General features: G+C 40.5%; 1 protein-coding gene across 1 annotated transcript in view; it reads right to left on the bottom strand.

Moving 5' to 3' along the window:
* Positions 1 to 16,629, bottom strand: part of MYO15A (myosin XVA) — a 761,224-nt gene that overhangs the window by 604,334 nt on the left and 140,261 nt on the right. The window contains exons 12-14 of the mRNA XM_069212299.1: positions 15,326 to 15,487; positions 7,261 to 7,374; positions 6,048 to 6,106 (exon numbers count right to left, since the gene is read on the bottom strand). Of these exons, the coding sequence (XP_069068400.1) occupies positions 6,048 to 6,106; positions 7,261 to 7,374; positions 15,326 to 15,487 (335 nt within the window). The remainder of the gene's footprint in view (positions 1 to 6,047; positions 6,107 to 7,260; positions 7,375 to 15,325; positions 15,488 to 16,629) is intronic.

The following is a 16,629-nucleotide window of genomic DNA, read 5'->3' as shown; positions in this document are numbered from 1 at the left end:
ATCCAAATTGCCATTGATAAGCTTGCAGGACTGTCTGCATATCATGGGGCGCACTAGCAGCAGCAGTTTTGGGTGGGAGGCTGTTGGGTGGATGTTTGAAAGCTGGGAATGTATATGACTTGAATAATGTGTTTGAAGTATTCCTGTATTACTGCAAAAAAAAAAAATGATATAAATAATTCACTAATTAGATAACAATAGAATCTCACTCTGAACAGTGAGTCAACAAAAAAATAAGAAAATAAGAAAATTATCTGACAACAAATGTTGAATCAAGGGTCAGTTTGCACGCATGTATGTAACAGTCTCAGGTATTATGTCATCAGTGCTATGCAAATACATAGGAAAAATGTTCACCTTTGGAATACAGATAAGCCTGCTGGACATAATCTAACACTGCTTGTCCTACACAAATCAGCAGTGGAAAGGGCAATGAATAAACAACACTAAACGCACGCAGCCTCCCAGTGTACACGTTCATGGAACGGCAGACAACCGAGTGCACCAAGTGTCTTGCCTTGAAAGATGCTGAATTTAAACCTCAACAAAAGTAGATTGCACAAAAAAAAAAATCTTATAACAATGTATACAATGCTAGCATGCTAACTATACAATAAGAAAATGGGTTATTCACAAAATAAATTAAATTAGGTCCGCAAACTACAAAGCCTGTCGTTCAGATGCCCGCTCAGGCATCCTTCCCTACTCGTTTTTTCTCTTTAACTACTAAGACGATAGACCGAAGGACATTGCTGTTCGCAGCCCTAGAATGACTGCACTCCGAACATAAAATAAGATTTAAATGATTTCAATGCCTACATTTCTATTGTGACAGATGGGCTTCTGCAGAACCTGTTCTATTGTGGATGGTGGGTGCATCACAATAAAGAAGGGTACAAAGGAGTAATAGCTTGAATGTTCCTGCGCCAAGTACCGAGTTCCCAATTTTACATATTTATCCGCATCTTCCTTATGGCGGGGGGCTGGATAGAATGAGAAGCAGGCTCAGCTCCTTGTCTCAGGCTCTATGAATACGTGGAGCAAGTTATTAAGCATTCGTTCGAACACTGGAGGGCTAAGAGCGCCATTGAAGACAATGGAGTATCTTTGGGCTTATGATGGCTGGTATAAGCCCGGTGCTCCAACATTCCGAGATTTGTCTTTCTGTTTCTCCCTTTTAATTTAGGACATTCTACCCTCTGTTGGTGGAATGTTCTAATAGCCTTATAGCCCTTTGCTTTGGGCAATACCGGTTGTTAAAGGCCCTCTAACTCATTATAGCCTCTCAGCTCGGTCCTATAACTCAGTTTTGGGGTCTTTAGCCACCTCTTATAGCACCTTGGCATTTGAAATTTGTTTATATGTTTGGCAAAACAAATTATTTTCAGTCAATTAAAAAAGCGGAAACTAAAATTAGCATGTTTCACAACCTCTTGTTGCTATATCTAATCATGATCCTCCTTTGTTTACAAAATCTTGTTTTCAGAATATCCAAATTGTGTTTACCACTTAAAAATGCACTACAATTCATTCTGTAGAAATGCTTGCCACTGCTAACAAGTAAATTGTGGTTTACTTTAATAAATTCATATAATGGAAATCAAAACAGGGAATAATAAAAGGTTCCAGACAAACAACCAGATATTAAGCGAATGGTGGCCAACACAAACTGCGCATTCAACATTTGCTGCTCCCTTCCATGGCTAGTCATTGCCAGAGTGTTCTGCTCGAGGGTGGGCTACTGCCTGGCAAGTCCTGTGGCTGGACATGGAAACAGATTGCCCCAATAGTGCTGAAGGTGTCTTGTGAGCCCTGCCTGTGCTCCACAAATGGAGTAAACCTATGCCCTCTGCATAACACACAGACATGGGCAAACAATTACACTTATGCGTCCCTCGTGCTGACAGCCAGTGGCACTGCGGGGGTTGCATGTGGCTTTTGCAAAGAGGTGACCTGTGGGACGAGCAGTTATATTAGAGTTCATTGACTGTCAGTATTACAGTCACATAAAAAAGTTCTTGGTCAGTATGCCAAGCCGCTGGGCATGGTGAATTGGCTGTCACTTTTTTTATCACCTTAGCAGGTTACACCATGTAGTTCTTTCTACTGCGCTTCTTGACCGCTCTCACTCCCCCTTTTTATGTAACCACACATGCCTTGCTCTACCAGCATTCATCATCACCTGTGGACATCAATTGCAATGCACTTTTGTTCTACTGGCAGCACACTGCATTCACAATGTCTAACCTGAAACAGTTCAAGCCTTCCATTATAGGTATTCTTGTACCTTTTTACGGTTGTTCTACAGTTGCACCTAAGTGTATTCATTCTTTCCATACTAGTCATTTCTGGAGTCTGCTAACCTCATATACCCATTCAAGATACCTTTGTTCCCCTTTTCAGTGTGTCTTAGCAGTACCCTGCAAACCTTAAGCATCCCCTAATAGTAGCTCAGAATTTCAGCAAGCGAGTGAGCCCAACTTTTTCTGGGATGGTTTATGGGGCTCCCATCCTGTGGATGTTTCTTTTTTTTTTTAAATGGAGTCAAATAGTGCATCTCACAAGCATTGCCTCAAAAGCCATTGGTGTGCCAAGCCAATGTAGCCTGACACTTCCAGGAGCCAATTCTTTTTTTTTTCAAAACGTGCACAGTTGGCGTCCACATAAGTCAATAATTGCCTCCAATGGACCAGGGCCAGCATTTTGTCATGGGTGTCCCCATACGAAATGGGTGTACCCCTCTATGCTAAGACATACTTACAAGATGGCAGTGTCAGAATGTTATCATTTATCACTTATGCCATCCTTACACCATGGTGACTGAAATGTCACAATATAACTCTAGAATATCAGGGCAAGCATTTTGTCATCCCTCCCTTCCCCACCCTTTTGCACTCTACACCACGGAGAGCATTTTGCCTTTGGCGTATCGTATGGCAAGAATAACCTCTAGTGTTTCAGGGGCAGCATTTTACCATAAGTACCATATGTCAAGAATGATAAACCATGCCAAGAACAGCTTCAGACTTATCTCATATCTCATACATACACACGCACACACACACACACACCTTTACATTCACTCACACTCATTCTCACAAATTGACTTGGCGCAAATCTTCCATTCAGTCATTCTTACTCCCACTATCGCTCTCACTCATTGGTACATCCTCTTAATGTCACTCATTCTCAGACTTACAGTCTCACTCCCAACTCAGCCTCACATATTCTCACTGACACTAGCCCACTCATTCTCATTCATAGTTTTACTCACTCTCAGTAATTCTCATTCAGTCTCACATGTCCATTTACTCCTCACAGTAATTTATTTTCACTCACACTATCACTCACTTACTCTTACTCTCAGTTGTCCACAGACCCACAGTCTCACTCTCACAGTGTCTTTATTCTCATTCAATCTGAATCACTCATTCTCAAACATAGTTTCACTCACTCTCACTCATTCTCATGCACTACCCTATCGCTCACTCAGTTTCCCTCACACCTACTAATTCCCTCACACTTCTCACACTTATTCATTCATACTATCAACTCACTTGCAGTCTAACATTCACTTTTTCTAACTCACTCCCATTTTCACTCACAGCTTCACTCTCATTCACTTATTTTCACTCTAACACACACATAAATGCTCACACTTACACTATCTTTCTCTCACACACACATAAGCACACATACACCCACACCCACACAGACACATACTTGTACACACTCACAAAACATTTACGGACTGATTTAGATCTCGGTGGAGTGGTTACCCCCGTCACAGCGGTGACTGATATCCCGTCCACTGAAATCTAAATACCATAGAAAACAATGCTGTTTAGATTTGGGGGAGGGGATATCCGTTACCGTTGCGACACAGTAACCTCTCTGCCGACATCTAAATCAGACCCTTAACTTTTTTTCCTGAGCTGCTGATGAAAGGACTACTAGGCAGGCACAGTTTCTTCCGGCTCTGAAGGAGAAACTGCAAAGCTGATGTCTGTTCCAGTGTGCAGACTACCAACTTAGCTTCTTGCTTTTTGCATCATCATCTCTTCTCAGGGTGCAGTGCGATCAGTGAGGCTCCTGAACCCACCCATCCTGTGACAAGATGGGAAAGAGTGACGTGAAAGGGTGATTGAGAGATACTCCCCGGACAAGACAGGGCTTAAGGCTGAAGTGCATCTGTAAATGTGATCCTGATGTTGCATTGAGCGATGTCTAACTCCTGAGGCCAGGGCTGGGCCTTCTCCGGCCCTGGACAGTCTCTCTGCTGAATGGTGCAGTTGCCTCTAATGTGCTTGTGCAAGCCACCAGCTAGAGCCACAGCCTACATGACACTTTAACTTGCAGACAGGGTTGCATTTTATTTTTATTAAATCAATAGTAGACTAATAGTCACTACTGATATAATAAACTATAGGCAGAAATTAGGGTGAGTGGAGCAGTAGTACACATAAAGATGAGTTACTTTGCCTTTTCAGAATTGATTACTGGGTCTATGCAAGCACTAGGCCAGGAAGGCTTTTAAAGCATCCGACAATTTTGCATCCTGCATCAACTGTTTCTCAGCTCTTTCTCCCGCCTACAGCTTTTATCTTCAGTATTACTTTGATCGCTGGGTTCTCCTCTTCAGAATCTCCGCAGCTGTGGAAGGCTGGTCAAACATAACCTGCAACCATGCCCTACGTTCTGCTCCATGTTACAGATTTATTGCAAAGCTAAAATATTTAATGACTCTAGTGTCTATCTCTTCTACCTTCCACATTCATGCCTTGGACATCTTCGTGTTAGCCCTAGGTCCTACTGAAAATCCAAAGAGAGGGGAATGGGGGCAATTTAGAGATTAGCAGAAATGTGATATAATCATAAATTGGCGAATATTCTTTTCTGCCGACTTCATGGTTACCCCTCTTCATTTACATTCAGAGGAAATGCTATATTTCCAACGAATAAGCGTCTGCTGCCTTCACTTCTAGAAACCACCCACTAGAAGCTCATGCACCAGAAGGCCCCCTTCTTTTTTCAGAGTCAGAAGACCCTTTTTAGGTCGAGCATTGCAGCGCGCATGCGCTGCTTTTCCGACATATTGGTGTGTATCTGGGCTTTTAACAACATCCACCTCACGCCCGTCACTACCACTTGTTCGTGGGCTTGCCCTTCAAAAATCCTTTGATTACATTGGTAAATGGTTTATCCTTTCCCTCCTTGGGGAGGTTTTGTTACCGCCTTGGCCTTCGCCCCTGTTACATGGCTAATTGCACTTTTGCCGATAAGTTTAACTGCGAGCAAACTTTTCTTCCTTCTGTATATCTCTTCACGCTGATGTTCATGGCGGCAGTGGCGCTGTGAATCGGCTCCCTTATGTGAAAGTGTTTAACTTTCAATTTTCAATTTATGTGGCAAGAAAAGTCGGGTTAGGAGTTTATAACGCTAATACCTCTAACTCGAGCAGATGCGAGACCCATTGCATTGCAAATGCTTGTTATACATGTCAGGCCTTCTAATGCTGACTATTACTGTTTGAAAGCATTATGCAACCTATCACAAATGCGCTCTGAGCATTCGTGCTATTGCAGAACATCCTATTCATTCAGATGTTTAACAAAGCTTTACAATATATTTGTTTAAAAGTTACCTAGGTTTAGTTATTTTGAGCTCTCTTTATTAAGTTATACATGTGCATTATATCTGGATTAAACATTTCTCTTGTGCCATTGCATCTTTTTTTACTGAACTCAGGAACACAGAAATGTGGGCGCACCTAACAAAAATGCATAGTAAATCAATGTATAATATACGGTCAGATTTAAGGAAAGATAGATGGAAGGACAGATGGATATAAAGACCTTTTAAGGAAGAATTGTGCCAAGACTAATTGCATGGGAAATGGTGATGCCCTTGGTGTTGGCAGTGCTTCCAGTCTTACTTCAAGCTTGTTTTTAAGACTCTCCTGAGATTCATACTCAAGTGACGTCTTTTACAAACTTAAGTCTACAAAACACAGAGCCCTCAAGTAGCTTAGAGTAAAATCCTGTTACCTGGCATCGACAGCACTTTCTACAGTTAGTGGAGTATATATTTTCTCTCTCATTGTTTCCTGCAGGAGAAAACAGATGGACAACACAAATAAATCATTGTGCAACAGTGAGACATAGTATACATTTCAATAGGAAGAGCAGCAGTTGTTAGTAAATAGCATAGACAGAAGTGATTGTAAAACGGCCCAGGCAGCAGTGCTTCTCCTAGATCTGATTAGGGGCCGGAGCAGCTCGATCACATCAGGGAGCAACACTGCAAAATATGATCTGATTGGGCTGCAGCTCTGTCAGAGGTGATCATGCAGGAGAGCTACTGCATCTGACTGGGGAGTAGATCTGCTAGAATAGATCAGGAAGCATCATTGCTAGATATCATCTGATTAGGGGACAACTCTGCATGGCCTCATCGTGGATCAATTCTACTGCATGTGGCCAGGAAAGCATTTATAGATCTAATAATTAAGAACAAGGATTGATTATGATCAACCTGATTAGGAAGTGGTGCTGCGTAAACTGTTGAGGAAATGGTGCTCCCAGAGTTAATCAGGCATTAGCGCTTGATCAGAAATTAATGCTGTGACCCAGAGCTGCCAAAAACATTCTAGGAGATGAAACTCAACTGCTACACTATGAATATGTGGCTGAGTAGAGAATGGAATCACGCTGAAAAATATTTATGTAACATAGTCTTCAGTAGTGGTTTTTACAGTGTGTGTACTGTTCGAAAGAATGGCCCAGGCATGTTAACGACAATCAGTCATAACGTACAGTCATATCTACATATGTGTGTATATTTCAGGATGAAAATGTAGGCTCCTGCAAGAGGTGGCGATCGGTGGCTGTATGACACTAACGGTTAATAGGTGGGAGATTAAATGTGTGTGTTGATCTCGAGATTCACATTATTTCTCTGTGGTTCTAAGTGTATTTATGTGCAATTGTATGGCGAAGAGTGAGTTAACAGATTTGGATGTTGGCTTTCTGTGCGACCAGTAAGTCAGTGTGTTCAGTGTGTTCTTTAACAGATTTTGCTCTTTAATGATTCCACCTTGTGACTCTACTCCATTGCATAGGGCCAAATTGTTTATTGCGGGGAGGTGTTTGGGGACCCTGAGGTGGGCCCCACACTCTCCTTCCCACAGTATAGGGGTCCTGCACCCCTCACAATGTTTGCAGTTGCCCTTCTTGGATTTAACGTTTCCTGGTAACTTACTGTCACTTTATAAGTAATGGCCTTCTGTAGTCCATCAGGGGAAATTTGCAGAAGCTCTGCCACAACACGGATCTCACTGGCGCTCACCACCGAAGCCACTTCCTGGGCATCTGTCTGTGGCACAGAACAGCTTGCATTAGAGATCCACTAGTCACAAACATCTGGTCACACATAGGACATTGGTAATTTCTATCAATCAGAAGCACGGTACTGCCCAGTACAAAGCCTAGATCCAGCAACACCTTCAGTAAAAGTGGTTGCAATGGAATTCATCTATCCCTTTGAAAAGTACACTGCATAGCCTATTCACAAAGCCATTTTGGAGAATGTAAAGTAATAGTACTGTGCAGCTCTTATAATTATTCTTACATTCCTTTGTGAAATGGACCACGTCTAACATGGGAATAAAATGGAAACATTTATAGAATATTCATAAATAATTAGCAGAAATAGAAAGGACTGTGCCCTCTTTGTAATTTTACTAATAAGGAATTAGACATTTTGTTGCTGATTCATAAATGCATAGATAGGATGTCAAAGAGTACAATAATTTCACTTACCACAGCATTACAAAGGACAAATTCTTTAACAGAAAAAACCAAGACACAAATGCAGTCTCCAAAGAGAACCATGTTCGGAGGATATATCCCTGTGTTGCACAGATGACATTTATAATGTGCCATAATAGGTACATGTGTATTAATTCAGGGATAAGAGTTTGCATATCTGGGGGATTTAGCAATTTTATCAAACTCCTACGAAAAACTTGCAAATTTCCAATAATGATAAGAATGTGAGACGTTTTTGAAAAAATATATTTGTGGGAAAGATCTGCACATATGCATTTTTTACCTATTTACAGGCCGAGGTGTTTAATATTATGGGACTTAGGTTTTACAGATTACATGAAATTATGGGAAAATTCTAAAGGATATTTTAAACAAGTGCAGGAGAGAAATAATCTGCAAAAAATCTTATGTTTTTACTGATGTTCTTATAGTATATTTGAGATATCCATATGGATTTTCCACTTCGTGTGTACACCAAAACCTTGCAATCTATTTTTTGTGAAAGCATAAAATAAAGAATGTTCCAAACTTCTGCAAGCAGGTATGCCTTTTTACACCTAATTACAGGGTCCAAAGTACAAGTATGAGCATGAAGATGTTCTGCGTATTTGGTGACACAATGCTTAGTACAATTGTTATTGGTCAGGTCCCGTCAGCTTTTCTTTCCTTATTCTTGATATTATTATGCAGTTAGCGCTTCGAAGATTTGTGATTTTGTGAAGCACAAGTGCTTTGACTAATTATGTTCACTGGAAAATAACAGTAGTATGCCGTTATCTATGAGTTGGGATGAAAAGCTACTAGCAAATGCTATTGAAATATTACAGATTTGATTGACAGGCAAATAAATAGACTGGAAGCAAGATGGAGCTATTAAGGGACAAGCAGAGATGCCAGATAGGCTGGCATTGACCTAAAGTCTATAAGGTCCGACTCCATTTTGATTAGGGCCTGACACCATCCTAGGTAATGGGAATTACCATATTCATACTTTAATGCAAAATCATTGTCATGTCTGCCATTCACAGATGTCATCTGACCTTATCTTTCGAAGAACAGTGAAAGTGTCAAGCCATTCAGCTAATGACATAGATTTACCACCTGAGTTGATATCAGTCTGGGACAAGTGTATACTTATCACTATGTTAAGGTAAAAAAAGAACAAATACAGACATATAGCTAAAAAAGTGTAGGCTGAAATTGAGGTCCTTTCACCTTATATGGTCATAAGGAAAGGTTTCGGACATACACAATGATGCACATAACCTATGTCAGACATTCCTAAAAGTATTGCAGAAATCCAATCGTTGATAAGATTTAGTGTATATGTGCTGTCACTTGACCACTTGTCAGTAGAGGTATTTAATCCAGATTATCGCATGAAGTTCTGCCAAAGACAGTCTCACCTACTGCTTGCACACTTCAAAGATAGTACATCTCGCCTGATGTTGATAAAGTCGAGTCCCAGAGGAAGGCTTCTTCTGTGGGAGGTGTTTGCCCTTCACAGGGAGCACTGCCTTCACGCCTCCACAGATATTGACAGGTCTTGCTGTCAACAAGGTAGACAGTGCACTGTTTGTTTCTAAGAAACTCTAGACTGCAAGTTGTTCTACTCTCCATGCTCTCCTAATGTCACACATAGAAATAGGTTTTAGGGCACTAGGTTTTAAGTGACATTTTAAACATTGTAAAATGTTTGTTTTATTCCTGTTGTTCACAACTTGCCTTCTTTCTCTTTTTATGATATCCTTCGTACTTATCTTAGTTCTGCTGAGAAACAGTGTTGCCCTGTTATAATAAATGCTTTTAGTTAAAAGTGTCTATTCTTCTTAGTGCAATGTGTGTGTGAAATTGTGAATGGCGAAATAGGTTTGATTCCATTGCCATAGTGTCCCTCATTCCCTTATGTGGATAGTTAGGGGCCCCAAAAAATAACCTGTCTTTCACATTCAGCATTGGCGCATTGAACCAAGTTCACCTGTGTGACCCGTGGGAGTGAAATTAAACCTTGTAGAACTATGCCGAAGTTATAGTTTACCCAATGACATGAAGATACGAAATAGCCTAACAGGCAGTTAATAGTGATAAACTACAAGTAGACCAAAGAGATGCGGAGCCATACCGGGCTTTAACTATGAACAGTTAGTAGATTGCCAAGACAAGCAGACGGATCAACAGGTAGAGAGGAAGACAGAGAGCCAGACTTTTAAAATACAAGTAAATGACTGGTGAATAGAGAGACATAACGCCTGATACACAGGCCAATGGGCTGACTAATAAAAACACAGAAGACAGCCTGACAGTCAGAATATACCAATGGATACAACCATTTCTATCATTAAGTAAATTTACATTAGGAGGATTCATTACATATCTTCCCACCCACATAAACCAATACAGCCAAGTTCAGCAAATTGAAGGCACCTGCATTCACCAGAGAAAGCTAATTCATACATATAGTAGGTTGCCATCACTTAATTCAATAAAAATCATGAAAAGAATTGAAATCTGTACTTTTGACTCATTATTACAAACAAACTTTGGCAAATGTATTTATCCTAAGGGAAATAAGCACAGAGCACTAAAATAGCATGTGTGTATTCAAATGTATATGTTAAAGCCGCACCCACTTAGTTTGCTTATCGTCATTTGAAGTACTAGCTTCTGACATCCGACAGTCAAGTCTAGAAGCAGGTCCCTTGTGCAGCTGTATGCTATCAGATTACTGTATTTCCAACTTTGACTCTGTTTAAATGAAGGTTTTATGCCTTTGCTAGCATTTTCATTATTGTGACCAGACTGTTAACGTTTAAAACTTGCACATGCACTTTCTTTTCTCAACACTTTTCCCCAGTGTTTTATCTTGGTGCTTGTGTCTTGTCATATCCTGGGCTCCCTGGTCCGCCAGGGCACTGCTGATTGCCAATTGTGCGGAGGGAGTAGAGGATACATTATTTTGTGCAGCTTCACAGCGACGGCCACCATTTTAGGACAGTTTGCTGTCTAGCTGCTATAAATAGATTTACATAAATCGAAAGCCTGGTGCCTAAGGTACACCAAAGGCAAGCCTGTCTGGACTCGTCCGCGCCTCAATGTCGCCAGGCACCAGAAACCCTGTATCTGAATTCACAGAGGTAGGCCCTTGATCTAGGAAGTGCTACAGTAGCAAAGAACTCAAGAAACTTTGGGTCCAATTCTCTGCATTCTCTCCTCATTTATCATTATGTCTCGAAGGGCCATTTTCTTGCTCCAAATGTACATTCTCCTTCTCCAGCGCACTTGCAACGTCGCCGGTTAGTAACAGGGATAATCCCACCCCTGTTAAAGGAAAGCCTAATATTCCAATGACCTCTACTGCCAAAACTCAAGTCCTACCCACTAATCTCCAGTTTAACCCTCCAACATTAAACAGTCTTTATCTTAATGCAAGATCCATACCCAAACATACTATAGAAATTTGGGATTTATTCACATACTTACAACTAGATCTATGTTTCATCACAGAAATGTGGCTACACTCTTCAGCACTTCCTTGCAACCTCATCCCATTCCCTGACAGTTACAAACTGGACAGGGAATCAAAACCAGGAGAGGGAGTTGCTATTGTCTTCGGGGAAACCCTTAGAGTAGAAGCCCTCGATTCCCTACTTGCTTTCTGGGCAGAGAAAATAATATTTAAATTGGAAAGCCTCACAATGATATTTGGAATGGAGCTCTAGTAGACTGCCCTCCTGGACCCCAAAAAGACTTTAGTCATAGACTAGCTGAACGACTAGCTCCTTATAAGATGTCCATACAGAATGGTCTTCTACTGGATGACTTCAATTTCCAGATTCATATAACTGCTGACCCTGATGTGCCGATCTTGAAATGTTGGAACTTTACCTGACAGGGACTGGCCCCACGCAGCTAGCCACACTTCGGATCTTATTTTCGCCACCTCTAGATCCCTTCAGGTGGCTAGCCCTGAACCTCTGACTTGGACAGATCAATCGGCCTTGACCACATTTCAATGATGCCCTCTCTCAAGCTCTTGATAATGTTGCGTCTAACAAACAACACTCCCCTAAATCATGCAGCCCTAATTCCCCTTGGTATACTGCTGAACTATGGATCAAGAAATCAAGCTGTAAAATATTACAACATAAATAGAGGGCCTCAAACTCCCCTGTCAATTCTTGTCCCCCTCAAGTAATCGCTATCTTACTTACTCTCCTTAAGTCCACTTTAACATTATTGTGAAATCCTTCTTTCACTCCTTCTGCCAATTCCTTTGGAATGGAAAGCAGCATATGTCACAATCATCTTAAAAAACACTAATGCAGATCCTAAGGAGCCAGTCAACTATCGCCCCATATCTCTTCTACCTATGTTGGACAACTTCTGGAGTCCTACTTTAGCAAACATCTATCCTTCTATCTGGAGAATCACTGTTTGCTGGACCCTTCTCAATCGGGCTTCAAATCCTTTCACAGTACTGAAAACACTGTAGTAGCAGTAGCTGATATAATTAGACTATACCTGAATGCGGGAATCCAGCCATGCTGGCCCTTCTTGACCTTTCGGCAGCATTTGATACCATCACACATTGCATCTTGTTTCACAAGAAAGGTATCCAGACCACTGCCGTGGACTGGTGTGTGTGTGTGTCTGCCTGTGTGTGTTTGTGTGTATATAGATATATATGGGTAAAAGAACATTTGATCAAATAACTTCATCTATTATGTTGCTCCACTAACATTTACATTTTGCTTCTTTCTACCACAAATACAGGCTATGGCAGTGGGCTTTAATACAAGCAACTTGGATTACTGGAACACATTTATAGTGCCACTCAGATGCTAGTTTGCTAAGAGTAAGTTTGAAAACACTTAACTTCACTAGTGATTGTTAGCACCTTATATTTTAAAGCTGCTAGCCCATTTTCCCAAACCATTAATAATAAAAAAAAAATGTAAAGACTTAAAAACTTTTAGTTAATCATCTCTATCAGTTACTTACTTTACAATACTTATCATTACATCCATTTTCACCCACTTAAACAGATACACCCAAAATTAACTTTTTGAAGGCACTTGTTAGTTTTGTAATGTATTATTGAACCAGTGAATGTTAGTTACTACTCATGGTAGGATGCCATTACATACTTTGACAAAAACAAGAAATGTATTGAAATCTGTAATTTTGACTATTATTATAAACCAGCTTTGGTAAATTTGTTTATCAAATGGAAAACAAGCACAAATCTTAGAAATAGGAAAAGCATGTATGCAAATTTATGTGATAATACTACACCCCATCAGCTTGATTAAGGTCGCATGAAGCAGTGGTATCTGTATTGAGAAGGGCCTCTAGTAACAACTCATGAAACTGTAGCTTCATGAAAGAATTTCAGTGCTTTTGTATCCGACTCAAAAACAATACACATACAAATTAATAAAAGAGCAGTTAATTTCTTTCATATCTTTATCCATTGCGTCGCTCCAAAGACATTGACATTTTGCTTTTTTCTACTACAGCAATATATAACATAGGGCTGTGGCCTTTAATATATGCGACCGTGAGGCTATTGGCACACATGTACAGTGAAACTTAAAAAACAGTTTGCTAAGAATAAGCTTGGAGGAAATTGAATTTACTAGTGACTGTTAGTGTTTATGCTAGGAAATCCTCACAACTATTTCATAGTGATCAAGTCATTTGTTGACATTACCAGCCTGGTGTTTTCCAAATATATCATAATTAAAATATGTACACATAAAGGGCTAGTATTCAACCATCTTTATCCTTTAGGCTGCTAAATTGTTACTTATGTGATGCTCCCTCCAGCAACATCAGACACAACAAGCGAATGGGCCAGCTCACTTCAGGGTTTGAGCACATTTATTTCAAGCCTGCTTTTACATTGCACAACTTTTTACATCGACCTAAACATAGACACCAAAGGCTAACTACTTGAAGGCACTTGTATTTACTAGTGAATGTTTGTGCAAATGTATATATTAAAGCTCCACACATTCACCTTGGTGCAGCTCCTTTGAAGCAGTTGCATCTGACTTGCAAGGGAACTCGAGTAACAACATAAGGTACTGCAGGTTTATGGAGATTTCAGTTGGATCTGACTAAAGAGGGACACCTTGTAATGACTTAAGGAACTGGAGGTTTGTAAAATAATTTTGAAGGTTTTGCATTTGACTCAAAAGAACATCTAGTAATATCTACTAACAATTAAAGGTAATGTTGGTTTGTGAATACCTTGCAAGCCTTGTGAAAAATCCATGATAACAAAGATATATATGCACTATCATTAAATAAAATAAAGGTTCTTCTAGTATCTTTATTGTTTTGCTTAACTAACATTAACATTGTGTTTCTGCTATAGCACAAGGAAGTGGGCTTTAACCAACAGAAGAAAGGTTCCACTCAAAAAGCAGTTTAATAAGGTTGATAGCACTTAACTGAACCAGGGACTGCTAGTACTTATCTATACTAACTTGTCTTTGCAAGTGTTCCATAATCATGTAGACAGTTATTGAAAGTTGCAGTATTAATTCATCATCATATACCAGGATTGCCATGTTTACTTATCCTACAGCAAACCATCCCAATTCAATTGAGTAGCAAAAGTGCATATGAACCTTGTTATGTGAAAGCCAAATCCCGTCAACTTTGTGAAGGCCTTTTGAAGCAATTGCATTAGATTCAACTAGGATCTTTAATAACAACCTGAGATATTGCAACTTTGTTATCAACTTCTTAAGCAGTTGTTGACTTGAAAGGAACATCTAGTAAAGTTTTGAAGCACCTCGGCCTTATTAAAGCCTTCAAGCTTTTGCTTCTGACTCAAGAAAAACATTTAATAATGATTTGTGGTGCTGTAGCTATGAGAAAGACCAGGCCTAATGGCTTTGCCAATACTTGTTTTTATTTGTAGTCTTGCTTCTCCTTCGTTGTATTTTGTTGCTAGTGTATTTTAATCAGTATTGCTGTGTGTTGTTAGATTTGTTTTACTGTTAGTTGATTGCCAAGGGCACCTTCCATCATTGCCAGTGATTCTGTTATGTCAAGATTATTGACAGGTATACATGTTCTACAAATATGGTGACACATTCTAAAAAAACAATTTGTTTAGTGATGCTGTGTAGAGCTTTCTTGTGGTGTCAGCATCAGTCAGGGGAACACGTGCCCGAAACTGACTAAAGTTAATTGTTCTTCTTGCTTGACTTCATTAACCACAGGCAAGTCTGGAAAGACAGACAGGTGGCCAGAAAGGCTGGATGGTGTCAAATACATGCAGATAATCCCGTCTAAACGAATTCAATGGTATGCTGACATTGTTTCACGAGGGCTAAAGATGGTATATATTTGCATAAATAAACATAAATGCTAATTGTCGTCATAGTAAATGAATATGCTAAAAATCTGGCCCTGATTTAACCCTCGAGGGGCACCGACATCCCTGCAACAGGAGCTCTTTGCCACATCCTACACATTACCTCATATTTCTCAAAGTAGACGTTGCCCAGGTGAAGAATGGAAGACAGAATTCGGAAGATGCTGTTCTGGTCCTCGCCGCTAAAGCTGAGAATTTCCATGGCGCTCACCAGCCTCCGGAAGTCATCGGCATCGCTCTTGCCTTGTATTTCACAGTTGCCACCCTGTGGAAATTACACAATGCAGACATTGCACCAGTGCTTAATTTGTAAATAAAAACGTGCCGGTGTTTAAAGCCCTCCTCTTAAACACGCGGCTGCTGCACTTAAACGTGGGGACATGGAATACTGAGGTAGCGTAATCCTGAAGCCATCTGGGGCCTCTTTAATCCACTTAAAGCCACTCCCTGCCCATTCAGCTCACTCTTGCAGCTTTCTGCTTTCTCCCATTGTGACGCTTTTCGTTTTTCTCTACCACCGCCTTTCACATATGTGTCTTTTGCTTGCAGCAAGTGCTGGAGGCAGAAGAGTAGGCGCTGGCCCTAAAAAATAAGTGCTGTGCTCCGCACCGCAAACAACAAGCACAAATTAAGCACTGCATTGCACAATGAGATCGAGGGGTGTCCTAGGGCTCTGGGCATGGAATGACAAAGATTACAAAGACACACTTGTATTTTACAGAGCTGCAAAAGATGGAAATGGTAACACAAAAAAGTGAATGGCAAAGAAAAATATAATTCAGGTCCTACATTGATCTTCCCAAAATCTTTCTTTACAATATATGTAGAGATAATGTAGTAAATGCAGTGAGGAATTATACTTAAGCCACTGAACGCCAGATTTACTAACATTTGGCCCAATGCAGCATGACAACTTGCTGCGTCAAATGGAAAGAGAAGGAATGCGACATATTTACCAATATATGGTGTATTACTGTTCCTTTCTGAGCTGGCGCTCTATGTGCAGCCTAGTGCACACTTGCGCCATGGTGCAAGGGTGCATGCGTTACACGCAGGATTGTTTTTGTGCAAGAAGGGATACCTTCCTGCATAAAAACAATTCTCAGTGGAATTTCCTCTTCATATATGTGCCGCAGAATGTAGTTCATATAGAAAGATAAATAACAAGAGGAAACGAAAATATTTCTCCTCGTTACACCTCTGTTGGGATGGTGTACCATTGTGACACATACCCAGGTTTACAAGTCTTAGTAACTCTGGCAATGCACCAAAAGCCATGGGTGGATGCATGGGGACACCCACACTCCACCCATGGAATCTCTTCCCAACGCACATTAAGGCAAGGCAGCGACCTGCGCTGCCTTGGTTACTGCAGATTTACTAAGCCATGCAGAGTCACTCAAGGTG

The sequence above is a fragment of the Pleurodeles waltl genome, chromosome 10 (genome assembly GCF_031143425.1).
Source record: "Pleurodeles waltl isolate 20211129_DDA chromosome 10, aPleWal1.hap1.20221129, whole genome shotgun sequence".
NCBI lineage: Eukaryota > Metazoa > Chordata > Amphibia > Caudata > Salamandridae > Pleurodeles > Pleurodeles waltl.
This window is presented reverse-complemented; position numbering and strand designations above follow the sequence as displayed.